The sequence below is a fragment of the Ictalurus furcatus genome, chromosome 4 (assembly GCF_023375685.1).
Source record: "Ictalurus furcatus strain D&B chromosome 4, Billie_1.0, whole genome shotgun sequence".
Classification (NCBI taxonomy): domain Eukaryota; kingdom Metazoa; phylum Chordata; class Actinopteri; order Siluriformes; family Ictaluridae; genus Ictalurus; species Ictalurus furcatus.
Genome location: NC_071258.1, coordinates 9,860,275 through 9,883,907, shown reverse-complemented (window position 1 = coordinate 9,883,907; position 23,633 = coordinate 9,860,275). Strand labels below are relative to the sequence as shown.

Sequence of the window (23,633 nt, the reverse complement as noted above, 5' to 3'; positions counted from 1 at the left end):
TGTGCCCTGCGATGGATTGGCCTATCCCATGGGATAGGCTCCAGGCTCCCTGTGACCCTGCATACGATAAGAGGTAAAGAAAATGGATGGATATATGGATGGATATTATTGTGTGCAGCCCTCATCTTTAATTAATGATTGTGGTATGAAGATTGAGGGTGAAAATGTTGGAGTGTAGAAATGCAGAGAACAAAGGAGTGAAGGAGAAGTACTGATTTGTTAAAACTTTAAATTCTATAGAAAAGAAGTAGAGAGCAAGGAACATATAGTACAAAATCAGTCATGGGGGAAGAATTTCAGTCATGGTCTTTCTCCAGAACTTCAGTTATTGCATAATTCTATTTTATGACAGAGAGCTGGTCTAAAAGCAATCTGTATCTCATTTGTGTTCTGTATGTCAGTCAATACTCCTACTTACTGTGAGTGCTGAATACTGGTGCGTCCCAGATCTCAAGTCTGGAATTGAAAAATTCAGCACCTGTTCTGTCCTCCCTTCATTAGTACTGTACACTGTTATTATGTCAGTGTCTGTCATTGTGTCCTTAAACTAGCTCCGCTGTCACTCCCTATGTTGATAATGTGCAATGTGACAGCAGTTATAAAAAGCTCAAATGTTCTTTTAGTCTCTCTCTCTCTCTTTCTCTCCCTCTCTCTCTCTCTATCTCTGTCTAAGTGGATAAATGTATTGGAGGCGGGATGCTGTACTCAAGTACTGGCTGCTATGCTGGATAACTCATAATCTGCAATGCAAATCCATGCCTCGGTTTGATATTCTAGCTCCACTCGCATCTGCAGAGAAATGACATGTCAGAAATAACTAATGACACGTCTCAATATAGGACCAAGCCATGGAGTGTCAGAACTGACAAGGACAGGACACTCGCTGACAATGTCTCTGGAATTGTGATGACTACGGAAAACTGAGAGAGCATCCTGTTCCCGTCAGTTCTTCTCTCCTGCATCGGTGTGCTCTGATAGCTCATCTTATGAGTGACAGGATGTGGTGGGCTGTTTTCTTTTCTGCATCCTGTGATCATAGCTGAGCAACATTTAATACCTCCTTTTTAGGATTGAGCTATTTTTAATGTGATATTTCCTCTATGGAGTGAAAATAAGGATCTCGTTTCATTCCTGTCATCCTCATCAGATTATTTGCTGTTAATGCTTTAAAATGGATTATTTTTGATGTTTGTGGAACCAAGCACCAGCTGATTTCTGGAGCTGGGGCTGATTTCTTTCTAGCACAGACTGTAAATTTATGCAGCCTATCTATCAGCGACAGTCTCATCATATGATTACACAGAGTAACACACTTGTTAGGTTTGATCTTCAAAATTAGGGCATTAGCCCATGTCACTGACACATCCGTAACACATCATCGGCAGTTATTGAGAAGACGCATGTGAAATACAGTCACGTGAACATGGTGGAATATTTAGTCTATCATCCTTTTTCCTCAAAATACCTTTGGAGAAGAAAGGAAAAGCTGATAGACTAAGCACACATTGTATAATGGATGTATAAAACACAAAAGGAGAGATGACAGAACTGTAAATTTAGGCTTTTGTGGGTTTTTTTTTTTTTTTTTTTGCTTGTTTGAACAAAAGCATTGAAACATTGTTTACCATATTTGGTATTCAGAGGAAACACAGCATGAATCCAGCAGGACATTACAGACTTGAAGCACTTGAAAAATCACTAATGCAGCAGCCGATTTGTTTTTAAGTATGTAATATTTTGCCCCATTCCGATTATGCCAACAATGGCTACATTTGCATGCACATCACATTCCATTTAAGTTCTATATTCAGGTTGTAGCCATTTTCCGAATATATGCGTACAGGCACTGGAATATTCCTGTATACAAGGTTGTTGTAAGTGTGCCTGAGTTGCCATTCCTACTGTAACTACCTATAACTAAACATCTGTTAGCACCCACAATACCTTGCGGATATGCATGCGCATATATCTCCTTTCAGTGGATTATCTGAATAAGGTGTTTACATGCAACAAATTTCTGATTGAAACAGGCATATTCCAGGTGTGGTAATCAAAATATTGCTTTAATTGTATTGCAATGTTTACTAATTAGAATATTGCCAAATTGTGATTAATATCAGAATATTGATGTGCATGTAAACATAGTCAATAAGACCTCATGATAAAATGATATAACTTTCATTGTTGAGCTATTGGTCAGTATTAGATCTTTGGAGTGGGAAGTCTTAAAGCCTATGACCTACAGAGACCTATTTGCAACAAGAAGAGTAGCACACACATGCCCTCTTTTAAAAGGAATAAGGCTCATTTTTCTATAGAAAAAAAAAGAAACACAACTCATGTGAGCATATTGTTAAGCAGTGTTTAAAGTTAAGTGCTAGTTTGAGAACTTGTAGCCCCCTACAGAAGAAGATTAATGTGACCTTTACATGCTGCAGCCTCATATCAGAAACACACTTACATACATTGTTCATGTGGGAGTTAAGCGTAAATATAATATAATATAATATAATATAATATAATATAATATAATATAATATAATGTATTGTCTGTAGTGTGTGAATGTGTATGTGAGTGTGCCCTGCGATGGATTGTACCCCGCCTTGTGCCCGATGCTCCCTGGGATAGGCTCCAGGTTTCCCCGTGACCCTGAAAAGGATAAGTGGTATAGAAGATGGATGGATATATATATATATATATATATATATATATATATATATATATATATATATATATATATATATATGTTAAAAACTAGCCATTTGTGGAAGCATGAGCAGAATAAAGAGGTGTGCAGTGAGCCTGGAGACACCCTGCTAATCTCCACACTTCCTCAGTATCAGTTATTAATGAGACTTCTGAGTCTCTCCAAGAGCAGCGAAGAGCTGAAGCCCAACTGATCGTGCCACTGTAATTTATGAACAGGAAGCATTAAAGATTCATGACCATCTTTTCTCTGGGATGTCAGCTAGTGTCAGGAGGCACTATACATCAGCTAGAGAAGGAGGGCATAGCATAGCGGAAATGAATGTCTGAAGCTTGTAGTCCTGAGATGGGAGCAGGAGGCCATGCTGATCTGTCCTTGAAGATGTGGGAGGAGAGGAGATGTGAGAGGGTTCATTACTCAATAACTCTGCCCAGGTTGGCCAAGCCTCCGAGAGAGAGAGAGAGAGAGAGAGAGAGAGAGAGAGAGAGAGAGAGAGAGAGAGAGAGAGAGAGAGAGAGAGAGAGAGAGAGAGAGAGAGAGAGAGAGAGAGAGAGAGAGAGAGAGAGAGAGAGAGAGAGAGAGAGAGAGATGCATTTTAAAGTTTTATTACTCTTGCTTTTGCATTTGCTCACTTCTCTAACAGAAATGTTTCATCTCCACTATAGCAGACATCACTCTCTTCCTTGCATCTTTTATCCAGCTGATGAAAATAACATAGACTCCCATTATGGAGAGAGATATTGCTTAATTTTCCAAGGTCACAAGGATGGAATAGCAGCCAAGGTGAGCTGTATTCCAGGATTGATGCTGTGCCATTCAAGCATGTTGTTTAGCCCAGGCCAACTAAGGGACAGCGAATACCTGTCAGCCAATCACAGAACTCAACTCGGCTATGATTAAGTGTTTGATTTGTATAGATGTAATAACCACATTGAGTAAAACAAGGAGGAACCATTCTGCAATGCACCAGTGAACAGACCCTGGGCTTTTTATGTGACATTTGATATGTGCATGCTACTCTTGAGGGTAGCCCATTAGAAGGGCAGGGGCTAGTTTGTTCTGGCCAGATGCATTGTGTCTTGTTTCCGTGTTGATTTGGGCATTGGACCTGCCCTCTGTTCCTCCTCTGCTGAGCAGAACTGGGGTGACAACGTGTTGGGGTGACAGCATGGGGTGCTGTAAACAAATCGCTTCACTTCTCCTCCTCCTTCAGCTCTATGCTCTCTGTCATCCTGACAGCCCCTGGGCTCTGGCATCCTGGCATACTGCTGCAGCCATGCACAGTTTCACAGCAAGGACAAAAGCCACCCAGCTACCAATGCAAATGAAAGCTCAGCTCCAGAGATGCTGTTGTTTTCCCTCCCTGCTCTCAAATAATGTTATTTTTTCAGTGACAATAAATGGGCTGTCATAGTTTTTCTCTTTTTTTTGCCTCCTCAGCATAGATGTCGGGTCTGCTGCTTTTGTGAGCAGCAGGGGTATGAGTACGCAAGAGCAAGAGAGACACACTGAAAGAGCAGAACCCCAAAGCCAGAAGATATTTATAAAGATCTGCTCTCTTTTTTTAGACAGGGAAGAACAGAACAGAAATGAACAGTAAAACCCGGGATAGTTTTCCCTGACATGCTACTTTAGTCTCACACTCTGTTTGTACCAGCAAATTACTGTTTGTACCAGCAACCTACTCAACTGAATTTCTATCCTGTTTTCTCCTGACTGCACCCTGACACTTCTCTGCTGTTTGGTATAATAAGTGCCAGTGCATGCTGGAAGCTGTGTGAGGTTTGTTCTGACTCGCTACATAAAAGTGAGCTCGGGAAAAACACCTGCCAAAACCAGATGTACCTGCATGAATAGACACAATTAGCAGGGATATCATTACTTTGATTTTTGGATAATTGTATGTTTACTGATATCATGTACTCTGCTTATGCTTTATGGTTTCTGTTGCTTGTTGTGTAATTATTAATAACAGTACTGTGCTACTTTGGGCTCTGACATCAAAACTAATTATTCTCTCAGATAAGAGATTTGTAGATGGTGCTTTGGTGGTGACTATATAATCCATCCATCCATCCATCCATTTTCTGCACTGCTTATCCTACACAGGGTTGCAGGGCACCTGGAGCCTATCCCAGGGGACTCGGGGCCCAAGGCGGGGAACACCCTGGACAGGGCGCCAACCCATCACAAGGCACAATCACACACTCATTCACATTCACACACTATGGACAATTTGGAACTGACAATCAGCCTACAATGCATGTCTTTGGACTAGGAGAGGAAACTGGAGTACCCGGAGGAAACCGCTGAAGCATGAGGAGAAAATGCAAGCTCCATGCACACAGGACAGATGCAGGAATCAAACCACCAACCCTGTAGGTGCGAGGCAAAGGTGCTAACCACTACGCCACCATGCCCCTTGCGAAGCCAACCAACTGCATCTTTTCATACAACTGCATCACATATCAGTCTCATTTGTCTGTGCATATGATTGTGATTTATCAAGTTCTACTTGTGCATATGTTTAATCCTAACCACACCTAAGTAGAAACTTCTAGAGGTAGAAAATTATAATTGCTGATTATGAGGAACTCCAATCCCACGTATTTTCAGTCATGTCAGCATGATTGACAGAGAAATTGCTGACTTCGGCGCTTACGACCAGGTTCAGATAGATGATATGTAAATTAAAATCATATGAAAAGGCTAAACATTCTAAACATTGAGTGGAATGATGCCTTGCTTGAAGTTTGGCACAGGGATAGTGTTTGCTGAGAGTGATGACTTGATCAATTCAATTGATCAATTGATCAATTGATTTGATTTTGCATAGTGCAATTTTGGTTGATCTCTGCCAGCAACTTGCCCCACTTTTAGAGAGGCCAATAGCATCTCTGTGTACAGCCTAGGGCTGTGCAAAAATATCGATAAAGCTAACTATCGCGGTATTTTTTTCATGATAGTGTATTGATATTCCAACCTCAAGTATCGATAATTTTTTTAAAATCATGTTTTAAATGGATTTAACATGACGTTAAAATTTCATCAAATCCCTCTGTGTGTCAAACGACGTCCTCCTCCGCTCCTCTAGATGTCGCTGACTCGCTGTCTACAATGCTAAAAGTTGCCTGTCATATACATACAGCCAATGTCTCAGAAGTAAGCGGGAGTGAGCATGGCGGAAAATTTAAGAGCGCCTCCAGCTTTCAGAGCCGACGTGTGGGTGCACTTTGGTTTTAAAAATAAGTCAGGGAGTAATAAATTAGTTAAAACAAATGTCATTTGTAAGCTTTGCCAGACTACAGTAAACAACCAACCTGCATTATCACTTAACAATACACCACGCAGATGAAATGGCGGCACTGCGACCTCAGTAGAAACCTGTTGATTCAAGGCAAACTACACTGGATAATACCACCAACAAGCTTCCGCCTACCTCAGCTCCTGCAAAGAAGATAACGGAGTCGGTGGTGCATTTCATTTGTAAGGATTTGCAGCCATATAGTGTGGTTGACATTGGATACTTAAAATGTAATCATTTATGAGTTATCAAAATATTGTAGACACTTGAAAACAACCTTTGAGTTGACTATAGTATGCTATTGCTTACAGCATAATAGAGCATACTTGTTACGAAACGAGACGGGAGCAGAAGCAAGTGCAGATTAAAATCTATATTCAAAACACAAGGTCCATAAACCTGAAACGAGATACGCGGTCTTAAGCATGAAACGAGATTCAAGGCATGAAACATAAAACAAGAACAGGACACAACCGCTTAGCTTAAGGCTAACTTCCGTATACACAGCTATACTGATACTTATTTATAATATTGTGCAAAGTGCACAGCAACACGAGGGGTTTAAATAACTCACGTAATTAAGCTCGAACGCAGACAACTGGAAACAATCATGACACACCCTCGAACACCAACCAATAACTGAACAGGGAGGAGACAGAACAAAAACCAAAACAAAGGCACGTGTCCATAGGAAACAGTCCTCATTCTGTAATCGAAGTGCTCGCGCACTCTGGCTCATGCACACTCGTGTACTCTGGCTCGGAGACCGTGACAATACTGACTATTTCAGTTTTATTAATGTTTACTTAATGCATTTAATTTTTTATTTACATGCTGGCTATTTCATTTAAAAAAACAAAAACAAAATTGTTTACTTAATGCACTTTACTTTTATATGATTTTTGTGGCATCTACATTTTTAGTTGAAAGTGTTCAGTGACACAATATGCACTTCATACATTTCAGTGTGTTTTGTATTACAAGTATTGCAATATATATCGCAATATGTATTGTATTGCAATATGTCGTGTTATATCGTGTCGTGACGATATGATATGTATCATATCGTGAGGCCCTTGGCAATACACAGCCCTAGCACAGTCCTTTCTACTCTAGGGTTTTTAGCCATGTGCACATGTCAACAAGAACAGGGAGACAGGTCTGGCATTTTTCCAACTAACCATAAGCTGCATTATTACACATGTCCTACATGTATTGGTATCACTTTTTTAATACAACAGCTGAAAAGACAACAATGAGGGATTTTCATGTCATCGCAGGTTTTCCAAATGCAATTAGGGCATAATTGAGTACACACACATAGCCATAAAATCACAGTTTTCAAAGGAAGTTTTTCACCATTATACAATATGGTGATTTGGGGGCTTTCTGTATATAAGCGAGTGTGGCCATGCATGAGCAGAGCAATTTAGAATGTGTAGGATTTATCAACATCCATTGAATACAGTTGAGCGTATGCACATGTGATAAATGGCAATTTATAGTGTGTACTGGCACTTCTTACACACAGAATTAGAAATTGTTCTTCAAGCATTTTGATAAATGAGACCCCTAAATGCTAGAGCAAACTCAGAGCTTGCTGAATTGACAGGCAACCAATTTATTAGCCCTCTATATACACTCTAATCATTCACTCAAATCATTAACCATCTGTCAGTTAACTGTCATTAACCAGGCTTTCAATTAAGTCTTATATATACACAGACGGGTGACGAATTATAAAAGACACCAGTGGCTCCATTATGCCGTGGCAGTTTGCTGGTATGTTCACTTTTCATTCACTTCAGTTCAATACAAAGTTATTCTGACTGATCATCTTTATCTTAGGATGAAACATTTCAATCCTGATGGGAGTGGTCTCTTCCAGGGTGACTCCGCCCCATCCATGAGGACTCACTGGATGGTTTAATGATGATAAAAATGATGTAAATCACATGTTATGGCCATGACGGTTAATAGATCTCAACCCAACTGAGCACTTAAAGGGGATTTTGGACAGACAGGTTAGACAGCACTCTAGCACCATCATCAAAACACCAACTGAGGAAATATATTTTGTAAAAATGGCATTCAACCCTCCAGTACAGTTCCAGTGTAGAACTGGTACCAGGGCATACAAAGTTGTTCTGGAGGCTTTTGGTGTCCCCGCACCTTACTAAGATAATTGATGATGGTTTTTTTCTTTTGATTTATCACCACCTCTGTATTTAGTACAGTAGTATGTCAGTTGGCATGCTTGAGTTTGGACAAATGTGTTAGACAGTATCATCATTATCATTAAAAAAAAATAAATAAATAAAAAATCTAGAGAAGAATCTTTTAGAAGAATGGAGTTCCTTGCCCCTATGCGAAGGTACAGTACATTTAAGGTATTGTTTAAGGCATTTGTATTCTTTTTCCTTTATTATCACTAGTATTACCACAGTTTTAAATTTTATTTAAATGGACTTTACTGAGACATTTTATGATATGTTGAACGATAGGGCATGTTGAGAATGAGTTGATCAACTGCTTCATGACAGTCTACAATATAGATGGTTTGAAGAGTCTGTAAAGCATTGGGTGGATGTTAATGGTACACATTACCCCCCCCCCCCCCCCCCCCCAAAACTTTTACCTGGAAATCTACAAACCTAGAAAAAATGTGATTTAAAAATTGCTAATCTAACCTATAATCTATGTAAACTCAGTGCATCAGACTTTGTTGAGTGTTGGCTGTTGGACTACTGATGAGAAGCTCATTCAGATATCTAGACTAAGTGTATAGACGCCAGTGTGATCCATCCATTCCCTAAATGGATTGTCTCTTTGGGAAATGCTTAGAAGGAAATAGGTTCAGCAGAAACAAAGGGCAAACACAGACTTACTGTACATATGTGATGATGATGTCTGCTAATCTGTTCACTTCACTCTCAAACCTTTTCTCATCACGAGGGAGCAATTAGGATTTCCTGTTTTTTTTTTTTGTCTTACTGAATCTGATGCATTTCTGTATGAAAATTTTCTGTATAGTCATGTGAAAAAATGAGTACACCCCATGGAAATTTTTGGCTTTTTTGATATATTTGGACAAGCAAACGTTTGATCATCTTTGAAAGAGTTTCTGTTAACAAAGTTGATATGCTTGAAAAAAACCACGAGGAAAATGAGCTTTTTCAATCATTTATTCAACAGCAATATCCATAGATGTGATATTCTTCTGTGGAAAAAGTAAGTGGTCTTAGAAAAGGTCTCAGAAGTTAGTATTGCCCCCTTCAGCAGAAATAACTTCTTGTAGGCGTTTTGCATAATTGCCCACCAGGCTTACCGGATTTTCTGACCACTTTTCCATTCAATATTCTTTGAGTTGCAAGATGTTTGAGGCTTTTCTTGCATGTACTGCCTGTTTCAACTCCATTTGAATACATTTCAAGAAGATTAAAATCCAGACTTTGACTAGGTCATTCCATAACCCTCCATTTCTTCTTTTTGAGCTATTCCTCGGTGGATTTGCTAGTGTACTTAGCATCATTATCCTGTTGAAAGGTCCACTTTCGGTCAGATGGCCTCATTTTATCTTCAACCACTCTTTGATATGATGCAGAATTCATAGTTGAATCAATGAATGCAAGCTGTCCAGTCCCTGAGGCAGCGAAGCAACCCCAAACCATAACATTACCACCACCATGTTTCACAATTGGTATGAGGTGCTTCTCCTGAAAAGCTGTCTTTGGTCAGTGCCAAACATGTCTCTGTGGCCAGACAACTCTATCTTCAATTCGTCTGTCCAGCGCACATTATTCCAAAAGGCCTGGTCTTTGCCTATATGCTCATTGGAAAACTGTAGTCTTGCTCTAATGTTCTTTTTAGACATCAAAGAGTTTTTCCTGGCATGCCTCCCATGCAGGTCAAATTTGTGCAATCTCTTTCTGACTGTAGAAGCATGCACTTTGACATCAACAGCTTAATGACTTATTAGCAGATCCTGTGATTAAATTTTGGGGTTCTTGGAGACATCTTTTTGCATCAGACGGTCTGCCCTTGGGCTGAATTTCCTTTGAAATCTGCACCACTTGTAGATGATTTTCCTTATAGTGGAATGATATATTTCAAAGAATTTGGTGATCTTTTTAAATCCCTTGCCAGAATCATAGGCATCTACAACCATTTTTCTGAAGGCCTTAAAGAACTCTTTAGATCTTGGCATGATGACACCACACACCTTTATAACAAAGGGAACACCAGACACTAGATCTGAGCAGTTTAAATAAGACCTGCAGGTTCCACCTGCACTCCCTATGCAGGTTCTATTCACTGGCACCCAATTTTGAACACCTGATTCTAATTTTATGGATTTGATGGTGTGATAAATGTAAGAGTATACTTACTTTTTCCATGTGACTAATCTGGTTTTTGGGTAATTTAAAGTGTGAAAATGACTATAACATATCAGTTTTATATGTCATTTGATAGAGTGTATCAACTTTATTAAGAGGCACTGTTTTGAAGAGGATCAAATGTTTGGTTGTCCAAATATGTAAAAATATCTAAATACTTTATATAAATTTATACATGGGATGTACTTATTTTTTCCACATGACTGTATTTCTATTCTCTGATCTGAAAACATCACTCATGCATCACTGTTGGTCTTTTTTCTGCTATAAGATGTTGGCAGTTATTATATGGGCATGTTTGAGTGACTGAGCTACCTAGGGCAGAACAAACTCACATGGGTCACTGCCTCTGTGCTAATGCATTCGGTTTCAGCGTGGCATTGATGGCGTGAGTGACAAATATAATTTGCACTGATGGCCTGAAGGATTCTAATTGCATGAAATGACAAAGACGCAGGAAACGAGAGGCCCATCAGGGTGAGGAAGAGAGGAAATCTTCAAGCTGCTGACAGGAGAGAAGCTGATTACCTGAGTTATTGAATTTAGATGCAAATAAATGACATTAGGCATGTACAGCATTCCTACAAAAACTGCACACCCACACACACTCAATACCGTATTCCCCGTATATGAGGCAGCTTTCATTCACCATTCTAAGTAAGGCCTTTTTATATAGTTCTTGGTTTTGTGCTCTGAAATAGCATTCTGCCAAGAGGATATGAAACGAGCTCAGTGACATTTGAACTATTAGCATATTAGAGCATGGAGGCCTCTTCGGACAACAGTGGACTTCCTCTTCACCCACACTTCCCCATTGTTTGCTAGATTTTGCTCTCTTCTCTCCTTTATTCACCGATTAGTACTCTGGGAAAGCTTAAACAAACATTCAGTCCATTAGGAATCTCACAGAACAATGGACCTTCGCAGCACATCATTAGCTTTGTTTGAGTTTCTGTGAATAGGAGGCACCTTTTAATTATTCGTCCACTCAAACCAAGTGCGACTGGTGAAGTAGGCAGACTTGCTTTAATATCCACTTTTAATGACCTAGATGAGATCACTGATGGAAATAAATAAATAAATGAATAAATAAATAAGTGCTACGCTATATTCTGGCTACTGTTCTGTGACAGTTCCAGCAGATTCCTGATTGTTATAATGGGTTTCTTTGAAAAAGGAAAGGGTATACAGTGGCTAATTAAATGGCCTTAGTGTAAAGCAGATCTTAAAAGGATGAATAGGGAGAGTGTTGTTAATGGATAAACAGTTCATAGATCTCCAGTTGATACTGCACTACTCCAGTCTCTACTGGTTTAGTTAGTTTGTGTATGGGTGAGCATTTTTCTGGTGCTTTAATTGCAGTGGAAATTGTATAAATGGCTAGTAGAAACAAAGAAACAAACGTCTTAAGCTTTAAAGCAATATAAGGAGTTTCTTATGAAAGCAGATTATATCTTTAACATTCTTTTTTTTTATTATTTTGCTGTGCAGGAGATTCTGGGTGTCGGAAAGATGACGCCATATAGGTCAAAGAGATCCCTGTTGGTGCCGCCTATGTTTGTGCCTGAGAACCAGCGTGCACCGTTTCCCAGGTCCATCGGAAAGGTGAGACTTTGAACACAAACCAGGATGAGTCATGAGTACTGCACTCTATATTACACTTCTATCTATAGTTTCAATTTGAATTTTGTGATGTTAAAACACATAAAGTAATTGTAGAATTATTTATACCACAGCACTGTTGAATTCTCAAATCTGATTGGCCAGAAGGTATGAACTCATTTTCTATAAGATCAGCTCTGACAGTGCTGCTGTGATGATAGGCTTACATTAAAGCACTTAAAAAACATCATATTTAACAATGAAAAATGTTGAAACATCGATATGGTGACATTTTCTGTAAGAAGTGTTAGTGCTTACAGTCAGTGCTTTGTATCATGGGAAACAATTGCTTGATTGTAAGTGGAATAAAACACTCCAGAACATGCAGTTGTAGGAACGTAATCAATTTGGGGTGATTATGTAATGTAAACGTAACTCTACGTCACATCAGGCCACATTACACCACCCTATCATGATTAGTTTCCTATAACTGCACATCCTGCTATGTTATATTCTTTACTTAATGAATCAAACTATCCAAGATATCAGATCATTTGAAAGTTCATGTATTTATTGCAGCATTTCTTATGTACAGATCTTTTCTGTCCTTCTCTATCATATGCTTTATAATGGTCTTTATGTGATTTCTAATGGGCCTGAAAATAATCAGAGTTTAACAGTACAATAGGCAGCTCAAATGACACTCAGATATTTCAAACCCCAGGCCTCAGTGATTCCCATCAAACTAAAGGGTACTGTTATACTCTGGTCAGCTCTGAATAATAAAAAAAGAAGAAAGAAATAGGCCTCATTTGATTCCCATTGAGTATATCTCCAATTTTACAGATGCCCCTGTTGGCCATTGTCATAGCTATTAGGGAGAATGAGGGGAGAAAGAAACGAGAACCAGTCTGAAAGCTTCAGAATGAATGTTTCTCGCAGGAACACCATCTAAAAACGGGGCAGTGCTTTACCCCACTGATTGCTTTAGACATTCTGCTGATGGTCTTTAGTCATTAATGAGACCATTTTTAGAAATTATCAGCTGTCGTCATTAGCTCCCTCAAAGAGTTTCTGGGTCCAGGGTGAGTTAGGACCTGTTTTTTCCTACAGATATGGTGGGGTCCAAAATTCTGAGACCATGTTAAAAATCTGTTTTTGTTTTTTGTTTTTTTGTTTTCATTTAAGATTTAAAATAAATAGAATGTTTTAGAATACTGAAATATTTAAAAGATAGAAAATAAATGTTCAATATCTTTAATATTTAATATTCATGATTCTGCACTATTTCTTGGTCCCAAACATGTGATACTGACCATGTTAACTTCTTTGTACAAAAGGTCAAATTTTCTTCATTCCTAATCTCTTCTACTGAAGTATGCGCTCAGGCAGCATTCCAGTAGATTTGATAGAAAATGGATCATAAGGTTCTGCTCTTGTGGAGTCTATGCCAGCTCGATCGCACACTGTCATTAAAGCAAAAAGCGAACATACCAAATAATATGAAACTTCAATTTCATGTAAACATTTCAATATTTCACTCATGTTGTTGTCAGTAATATAATTTGTAATGAAAATTGATGTATTACATTAGAAGAGACTGCAAAATAGAAGCATTTTCACTAGTGCTCTCAGACTTTAGGACCCTACTGTATGTCTGATGAAGAAGTGGTGTATACTGTATGTGTGTGTGCACTTGCTGTGTGACAAGACTCTCACACTCATGTGTTGCCTTTGAGTCCAAAAGCATAAGAAAGAGGGAAAAAAAGCAATAAAAAGCATACGTATGATAATGGCACACTGAAGAGAAAATGTTGTGCTGTCTTTCTGCCAGATTTTGTGTAAGCGTGTGCCCTCGGGTGGTGTGAGCCTCTTTTGAGAGTGTATACAGAGTGCACTTGGGGTGTATTCAATAAGGCTTTCTTGGCTTTCTCTATAGCAGCCTACAAGAATAGTGTTAGAGAGAAGCTTGCGTAAGATTGATCCTAACTATTACATAATGTGTGATGGGTCCTTTACAAAGGTAATAATATGATATAATAATATATTAATAATGGAGAAGAAAGCATCCTTTTTTGTTTAGTGGACAGGTGTGTGTGTGTGTGTGTGTGTGTGTGTGTGTGTGTGTGTGTTTGTACTGTTGCTCTCGGCAAAGTAGGCAACCTCACAGCTCTTCCCTTTGTAAAGTGTGCTATGTGCCTGTCAGATGAGAGAGGGTCAAAGGTGTCCATTTCTTTCTTTTTTTTCACTTCTAAAGTAATTTTTCCAGACAGTGCCTATGGCAGGGACAAGACCTGTCGTGCACTGTCATAAATCAGCAGGATACCTTCAACCAATCTCTCTTAAAAACTTCTTCTTCCAGTGCATGGTGCTATCAAAAGAGAAAAGAGGATAGCAAAAAGAAATAAAACAAATACAAAGAAATCAAATATTCTCCTGTAGCAAAAAAAACAAATGGCACTCACAGCTACAACCCCAATTCCGAAATGCAAAAAAAAACCAAACAAACAAAAAATTCATTTGAAAATTCACTTCACCCTGTACTATATTGAAAACACACATTATTTGATGGTTTACTTTGTGAATTGAATTTATTTTTGAAAATATACACTCATTTCAAAACTGATGACTGCAACACACTCCAAAACCATTGAGACAGTCGACTGTTTACCACTGTGTAACATCACCTTTTCTTATGACAAAAGAAAGGTTGCCATATAAATGGAGGATGAGCGTTCTGTCTGCACATAGTCATAAACCATAAACAAATGCCTCAGCTGATGGAATGCTATGAGGGAAAGTATGATTTTGTTAGAGGATGAAAGCTGGCTTATAAATCGGTTCCATTTTCCACGGCATCTTCTTTTAAGACCGCAACAGTTCCAGCACGTTGGCCGAGACACTTGAAACGTGATCACCTGGGTACAATGTAGATCTTTTTTTTCCGCTCCATTTTCACATCAGACCATTTTGTTTTCACCTCAATTAATTCACATCTTTCTGTAATTTGTCTCCATGTTTTAACCTTTTTAGGTGCTCTTATGCTGTTAAGTATCTACTGATCTACCATAACATTAAAACCACCTGCCTAATTTTGTGTAGGTCTCCATTGTGCTGCCAAAAGGGTCGAGTTTGTCTTTTGACACACACGTACAATCTACTGTCAAGAATTCCTTTTTTCATCTTAGAAATATCGCTAGACTTCGCCCTATGCTATCTTCTCCTGTGACTGAAAGGCTTATCAACACTTTTGTTTTTTCTTGTATTGATTACTGCAATGTACTTTTTGCTGGGGTTCCTAAAGCCACATTAAATAAATTGCAATGTGTGCAAAATTCTGCTACTAGGATCCTGACTGGTTTCTGGAGAAATGAACACCTCACTCCAACAGTGAGGTCCTTGCACTGGCTCCCGATCAGGGTTCATGTTGATTTTAAAATCCTTATGCTTACAGATATATACATATATACATAATACATTATATATATATATATAATTTATATCATTGTTTTGTTTTTGTTAAGATGTCGTGTTATAAATAGACATCTAAAAACATAATTTTTCATGCTGTTCTTTGGCCCAAACATCTTGGGCCAATGGGTTTCTTAAAGAAAAAAGAAGAAGAAAAAACACGAATGATTAATATTTAGATAGCTAACGTAACTAACATTCATAATTGTCAGCCCACTAACCTGGCTGGTTAGATACTGAATACAAAATGTCAGCTCACTGAGAAATCAATGCAATAAATAAAACTTCATTCGCCTCAACATTTCTAAAAAAAAAAAAAATGTAATGCCTACTTCTGAGACAATTAACTGAGATGCTTTGCAACAAGTAACATTTAAGCATGAATGGAAGAATTGCAATTGTAGGGTACACAGGACCATTTTTTAAAATCCCACTCCTGCCTGCTCCTGAATGAATTCTGGTGAATCCTGCTCACTCTCACAGCAACTTTAAACAGTCCCATCCACTCTCTCAATTATCTGTACTTGTACCAGTGTGCCATATTTTCTAAATAAACTGAGCTGGTTCTGTTTCCCAAAATATAGAAAATTGGTGATTGAACCAACAGTGACTACGTTTACATGGTAGACGTGTTTGTTTGCCGTCAAACGGTTGAGCACTGCCTTGTGTGTACGTGTCCTGTCACAAAATGCGGTGAAATCTCCCACATGATGTTTATAGTGTGATTAAGGGGTGTACATGTCTTTAATTCACCTCGATAATGCGACTAAAACAGGAATACTCCACACGTCTTAATTCCATTTGTGTTTACTTCCAGTATGACTTTAGTCAGATTAAGGTATTAAAAATTTTCTGTTTACATGCTAGTTTCTTAATCAGAGTATTGTCTTAATCGGGTTAATATCGGATTATTGTTGTCCATGTAAACATACTGAGTGATTACAACCAGGATGAATGAATGCAGTAAATGCATGGCACAGCACTGTACACACAGCGAATATGCTCTCATGTTAATGAACGTGGACTTTTTCGTTCCTCAAGCTTCATATCAGACTACCTGCTCCAGTGAGCATGAAAGTAAAACCTGCCTGCTTTTGATTTATTTGCACATTTCTATCAATCCAACCAGCACTAGCTGTTCATAAAGACCTTTGCATTTCATGTCTGATATTAAACAAGTTAAAATCACCTGTAACTTTTTTAAGTAAAAACGCCTCAGTGCACCATACACCTTTAGAGTTCTGATTAAGAGATGCTCAGCATGATTGTGATAGAACTGACCCTCTTTAACCCTCTTTAACCTTCAACTTTCTATTACTCTCTGATGTGTCTCCTTCTGTTTGTCTATTGTACTCTGTCTCTTCCTCCCTCACCTTCCTGATCTCTTCTTAGTGACTCTGCATCAGGAAGCAGGCTAACGTGGGCTATTTTATCTGAACCTGCACCTATGCACTAAAGATGAGGAAAAAATGGATTTTCTGCATGAAAAAAACTCACTCGCTTGTGCAGTCTGCGATCATCACAAGGCACCTTTTCAAGTTTAATGATTCCAGATTCTGTTTTACTGTTGAAGAACAGCAGAGGAAATGTTACATCTAAAAATAATCGACAGCAATGAACCTGCTGTAGGAAGTGTATGTTTCATTTATTCCACACTTCAGTGATCCTTTCACATCATCACATTTTGACATTTTATACATTATATAGTTTTAAAAACTACAAATTTCCCTGAACTTATATGTTTCTTCTTTGCATGCATCTCAATCACAAGTTCTAGCATTTTAATATCTGGTTACCTGAAAGTAGAAAGGGAGAAAATTACATTTATAGATTTCATGCCCAGTCTGCCTCTGCATTTATAAGACAAGTGGCTTTTTATATATATGTTATATATAAAATATATATATAACACATATATATGTCTTTATATATATATAAAGACATATATAACACATAATATATGTGTTATATATGTCTTTATATATATATAGTGGCAAGTGGCTTTATATATATATATATATATATATATATATATATATATATATATATATATATATATATTTTAAATCTATTTTTAAAAAATGCTGTGCATATAAACATAACATACCATGACATAGTATTCAGCAGATTAGCTCAAACCATGTGTGGACATAGCAGTTATAGTGGTAGCAGCCAGGTGAAGAGGATAGTGATGACAAGAAATTGAACATAATATTTTTATAAGTACAGTAGCAGCAAAAATACAGGTTGTCCGTACAGAAATGTGCAAAAATTGCAAGGGAAGTGGGATGGTGTTTAGTTCAGTATGAGTGTGTGTGTGTGTGTGTGTGTGTGTGTGTGTGTGTGTGTGCGCATGTGTGTAAGTCCAGTCACTAAGTATTGAGGAGTCTGATGGCTTGGGGGAAGAAGCTGTGACACAGTCTAGCCGTGAGGGCCGAATGCTTCGGTACCTTTTTTCAGATGGCAGGAGAGTGAAGAGTGTGTGAGGGGTGTGTGGGGTCATCCACAATGCTGCTGGCTTTGCGGATGCAGCGTGTGGTGTAAATGTCTATAATGGAGGGAAGAGACACCCCAGTGATCTTCTCAGCTGTCCTCACTATCAGCTGCAGGGACTTGCGATCCGATATGGTGCAATTTCCAAACCAGGCAATGATGCAGCTGCTCAGGATGCTCTCGATGGTTCCTCTGTAGAACATGAGGGGATGGAGATGGGATTTTTTCAACTTTTGCAGAAAGTAGAGATGCTGCTGGGCTTTCTTGGTTATGGAGCTGGTGTTGAGGGACCAGGTGAGGTTTGTTTTGTCCACATTCGGAGACAGGTTGTTGGTTCTGCACAAGTCCATTCTTGCTGATGAGACCCACCACCGTCGTGTCATCTGCGAACTTGATGATGTGATTCGAATTGTGCTTTGCTGCACAGTCATGAGTCAGCAGAGTGAACAGAAGTGGACTGACCACACAGCCCTGGAGGGCCCCGTCCTCAGTGTGGTGGTGCTAGAGATGCTGTTCCCGATCCGGACTGACTGAGGTCTCCCAGTCAGGAAGTCCAGGATCCAGGTGCAGATGAGTCTCTGTCTCATCACTTGAGGTTATAGTCACTTGTAGCATTTGACAAACCGGAGCCTCATTTTAAAACTTTCTCTGCTGCCGTCTCTACAGAATATATAAGTGCTCTTCTCTGTTTTGATGGTGATGTGGGAGCATTGCAGACAATTTGACAGCTGGTATCTGATTACAAGCTTAATTGATTCTGTTTTACTCTGGCTTTTAATTATCCAAAAACCTTGATCACATTTTGTATTTGTGAAACTGCCTCCTTACACAACATGCTCTGTGTAGGTAGACAGCCAAAGTAAGGTTAGAAACTAAATACAAAAATACATAATTTTGGTAAAATATATCTATGCATTCTTAAAGTAAAGATGTCAAAGTATATTTTTGGTATGAAAACTTTTGTTTATTTATTTATTTTGGCTGTTTTCCAAAATTTTGGGAGATTTTCCCAAAAGTGTCCCAAAAGTCGCCATACATCGGGTAAATTAAAACTTTTTAGCAAAACGTCTTCCAAAGTTTTTCATACTTAGTTTGCAATATATATATATATATTTTTTCAGATAGCCTTTAAGAATGTCTTTGACAAAAGAAGAATGTATTTAAAGCATTCTCATGGCTGGATCGGGATGCGATGGACTTTAATATGGCGAGCACCTCATACACGACACTGTTGCCAAACTTATTAACAAATTCAAAAAGACTGGAAGTGTTGCTGAACAACCAAGAAGTGGACGGCCACAAACATCCACTGATAAGGTCACAACCAATGTGGTGCTGGCAAACATAGTCCTCTATGTATGGACACTTTTGGAACACCCTGTAGTTTATCAGCAGTGCTTTTTGAGAACCATCTGAAATAAACTGTTAAGAGCCTCTAACCTTAGCTGTTTGGCAGCTGCCCATCAAATAAAGTTGAGAGAATGTAAACAGAATGTAGTAATAGATTAATGCAACGCTTTCATTTGTTAATACTAGCCAATTTCTGTGAAGTTAGGCAGCACATTTGAAGGTTCATTCATTCATACATTCATTTTCAGTGTGAATGATTGTTTTATCCTAATCATGGGTGCAGTGGATCTAGAGCCTATCCCTGGAATACAGCCTAGATGGAACACCTGGGGAGGTGTTTCTGGCATGTCCAAAGGGGAGAAGACCTGGGGGCAGACCAAGGACTAGATGATGAGGTTATATCTCTCGTCTTGTCTGGGAGTGCCTGGGTATCCCCGTGGAGGAGCTGGAGGAAGTGGCTAGGGAGAGGGAGGTCTGGGCATCCCTGCTTAGACTGTTGCCTCCACAACCCGGACCCAGATAAGCAGAAGAAAATGTATGAATGAATGAACGGGAGGAAACTGGAGAACCCGGGAGATCATGTAAAAGTTGATACAGACAGTAAGCTGAGCTCAGGATTGAACCCTGGAGTTGTGACTCTCCAGTGCACCACCATGGTGCCCATTTTCTATTTCAGAGAGTGACTTCTCTGAGCTTGTTTAGTCGTTTAAGCCTCATCTTTTCACCGCTTTTGTTTTTCTCTATCACGCTTACCCTTACTTCCCTTACTTTACTAATCTTTCATAAACCTCCTGCACCTTACCATTCCTTTAACCGCTCTTTATTCTGCTTTCCCCTTTACCTCACGCATGACACTGTGTGAAAAAACAGACCACATCTAAGCCTGGTGTGTATAGCACTAAATCTCTCAGTGTGTCTCTGCCTCAGGCCTCACTAAATGATTGTGTTAATTATGCTCAAACGGACACAAAGGCAGCCCTTCATACCTCTGTTCTTCGATGCCTTGATCTCACGAGGATGAGACATGAGGTATGGGGCGAATCGAGTTATTGCAGCATTTTCCATGGTGAAGCTCCCCAATGGATCATGCTAATGTGAAATTCATGCTGATAAGAAGAGCTTTAAGGAGGGAAAAAAAGCAATAAAGGGCAGATTTGCAATGATTTCATGCTTGCCATTATATGACTCTTTGGAATTAGAAGAGATTTAACATGGGGCCATGCTCATGTGTCACGATGCACTTTTGCAAATGGAGTGGCTATTCACCTCCTGAGGTTCCTCATTGCTGTCCTGTAGTGCTGCCTGTCTCTCGGATCTTGTGGTTAATTATAGAAGTCACTCTTGCAGTTGATTTTTTTTCTGCCTCTCTATGCGGTGCTCTCAGCAGGGATGTTTAATATTTGATTTTTTTCTGATACACATTTACATAAGGTGACCTGGAGAAGATTTTCTTAGTGTGACCGCCCTTTCCGCATTGCTAGTATGTCCATAACGCAAGTATATTGCAAATATCAGTGCTCATTTTTGTCAAAAAAAAGGTTTTTTGAAGCGTTACTTTTTACCATTCTCTGCAATCAGGGTAAGAATATGAATCATTTAAGTTTCCTCTCAACATCTTCCAAATTGCTTAACCAATCAGCCGGACTAATTCCCCAATTGTTCTAAACTACTGATGGGTTGAGGAGTGTGGAGTGTAGAGAGAGTGTGTGTGTGTGTGTGTGTGTGTGTGTGTGTGTGTGTGTGTGTGTGTGTGCGCGTGATCAGCAAAGTGGAAGACAAGGCCAGTGCTCTTTTTCCTCTGCTGTCCTAATAACCATACGCCATCTGTGGATAATCAGAATCAACCAACCTTTACTGTTGATTGCCATTAGACTTCCAGCTTTGACCTCCTCCTGACAAATATGTGGGCCACAGCTGTGTGTGTGTGTGTGTGTGTGTGTGTGTGTGCGCGCACACTTAAGGAAATAATAAAATACCAGAAGTAAAATACTGTCAATTACTGATTCAGTAGTGAGACAGCTTGAAATCTCTTTTCACAGTTTATCTGAGATGTGTTTATCTACCTCCTAATTAATGCACATTAAGGGATGCCAAAGCAAGTTTATTTTTTATTCTATTTAAGATTTTTTTTCTCAGATTTACAAACTCCTCCACTAATATTGGCACCCTTGGTAAATATGAGCAAAGAAGGCTGTGGAAAATTGTCTTTATTGTTTAAACTTTTGATCTTTTGTTAAAGAAAAAAATCTAAAAAAAAAAAAATCTAAAAAGATACTCTGCTCTCATGGATATCAAACAATTTCAAGTAATCACAAATATTGGAACAGGTGACTGAGGTGTTTCTTGCTGTCCAGGTGTGCCCAGTTAAATTGATTGTTTAAAGAATTAATAGCTCTGAATGTCTACTCTTTATTTGAGCCCTGGGTTTTTACCTGTGAAGATTGTTGTTAAAAAGGATAAACCAACACGAAGATCAGAGAGCTGTCTATGGGAGAAAAGCAAGCCATTTTGAAGTAAAGAATGGAGGGTAAATCTATCAGAGCCATTGCACAAGCAGTGGGCATAACAAATACAACACTTTAGAATGTCCTGAAAAAGAGAGAAACCATTGGTTTACTAACAATCAGACATGGAACAGGTCTGTCAAGGAAAACAACAGCAGTTGATGACAGAATCATTGTGAGAGCTGTGAAGAAAAACCCCAAAACAACAGTTAGTTGCATTACCAACAACATCACAAGGCAGGGTTGAAGGTATCACAGTCCACTATTTGAAGAAGACTCCAAGTACAGAAATATAGAAGCCAAACCACAAGAATCGGAAAACCAGACTGGGAATTTGAAAATACAGAGAGGAGCTACAAGAGTTCTGGAACAAAGATTAGCCTCTACCAAAGTGATGGAAAGGCCAAAATGTGGAGAAAGAAAGGATCTGCTCATGATCCAAAACATAGAAGCTCATCAGTCAAGCATGGTGAAGGTAGTATCATGGCTTGGGCTTGCATGCCTGCTTCTAGAACTGGCTCACTAATCTTTAATGATGATGGAACTCATGATGGTAGGAGCAGAATGAATTCAGAAGTTTACAGAAACAATCTGTCTTCCAATTTACAGAAAAATGCATCCAATCTACAGTAATTGGGAGGAACTTAATCATGCAGCAAGACAATGACCCAAAACAACACAGGATTTTATTAGGGGAAAAAGTGGAATGTTTTTGACTGGCCAAGTCAATCACCAGACCTTAACTCAATTAAGCAGCATTTCACCTCCTGAAGAGGAGACCGAAGAGAGAAACCCTCCGAAACAAACAACAACACCTCAAAGAAGCTGTAGTACAAGCAACACAAGCAACACAAAGAGAAATAAAACAGATTGGTGATGTCAATGAGTCGCAGGCTTGATGCAGTTATTGAAAGCAAGAGATATGCAACCAAATATTAAGTCTTATTTACTTTCATTTACTTTAAGACGATCTGTTCCTATACTTTTGCTCAGGTGCCATGTTTTAAGTTGTATAACACATCTAGATGTAAATATAAGGACATGAAAGCTGAAATTCTAATCTGTTGTATCATATTCATCTTTTGATCTCAAACCCAAATGTCTTCAATGTATAGCGAAAGCAATACAAGTGGCCTTGCTCCAGTACATTCAGAGGGGACTGTAAGTCTGTTTGCAGTTCCTCTTATATTATCATTATTTTAAAATGGTATAATGTAAAATCATTCTTTTACCATGAATAGGGTACATTTTTTGAGATCATGTTGATCAAAGATCATTATGGTTTGTATACTGGGAAACTACTGATGGTACGTCTTGGGCTCCATATATAAACTTTTTTCATACACATTTTGTTGTAGATGTTTATTCTCTGACTTCTGCAGTATTTAGTTAGCACAAAACCATCCACAAACATTAACTTTACTAACAAAAATAAAATGTTACAGAAAAAAATGTTTATGTCAGTAACAAAAGCAACATATTATGTAATAGACCAAAATAAAAAAAAAAGCATAATGAAGGCTGTCAGGGATTACCTGCAAAAACAGAAGCAACTGTGACAGTCAGAGTCTCCAGATAAACTGTTGCAGATTCTCCGGGATGCTTAGAAAAACTTACCAGCCAATTTCTGGTCTGTGCTATGTACAAGAGGTCTCAGAGACCTATTATGATCCCTTCACTCAAACCACATTGAGAGTTGGCCAGGGACATTTGTAATGTAAATGCTAATGTATCTTATGCATCCAGGACAATATTAACAGATTGGCTAGTCACGGCTACTGCTAGGTTCATGTTTCTCACATGG

The 23,633-nt window shown here is 38.8% G+C and overlaps 1 protein-coding gene across 1 annotated transcript in view; it reads left to right on the top strand.

The window, feature by feature from the left end:
• cdh13 (cadherin 13, H-cadherin (heart)) overlaps positions 1-23,633 on the top strand; it is a 444,891-nt gene that overhangs the window by 169,413 nt on the left and 251,845 nt on the right. The window contains exons 4-5 of the mRNA XM_053622850.1: positions 11,901-12,014; positions 18,571-18,576. Of these exons, the coding sequence (XP_053478825.1) occupies positions 11,901-12,014; positions 18,571-18,576 (120 nt within the window). The remainder of the gene's footprint in view (positions 1-11,900; positions 12,015-18,570; positions 18,577-23,633) is intronic.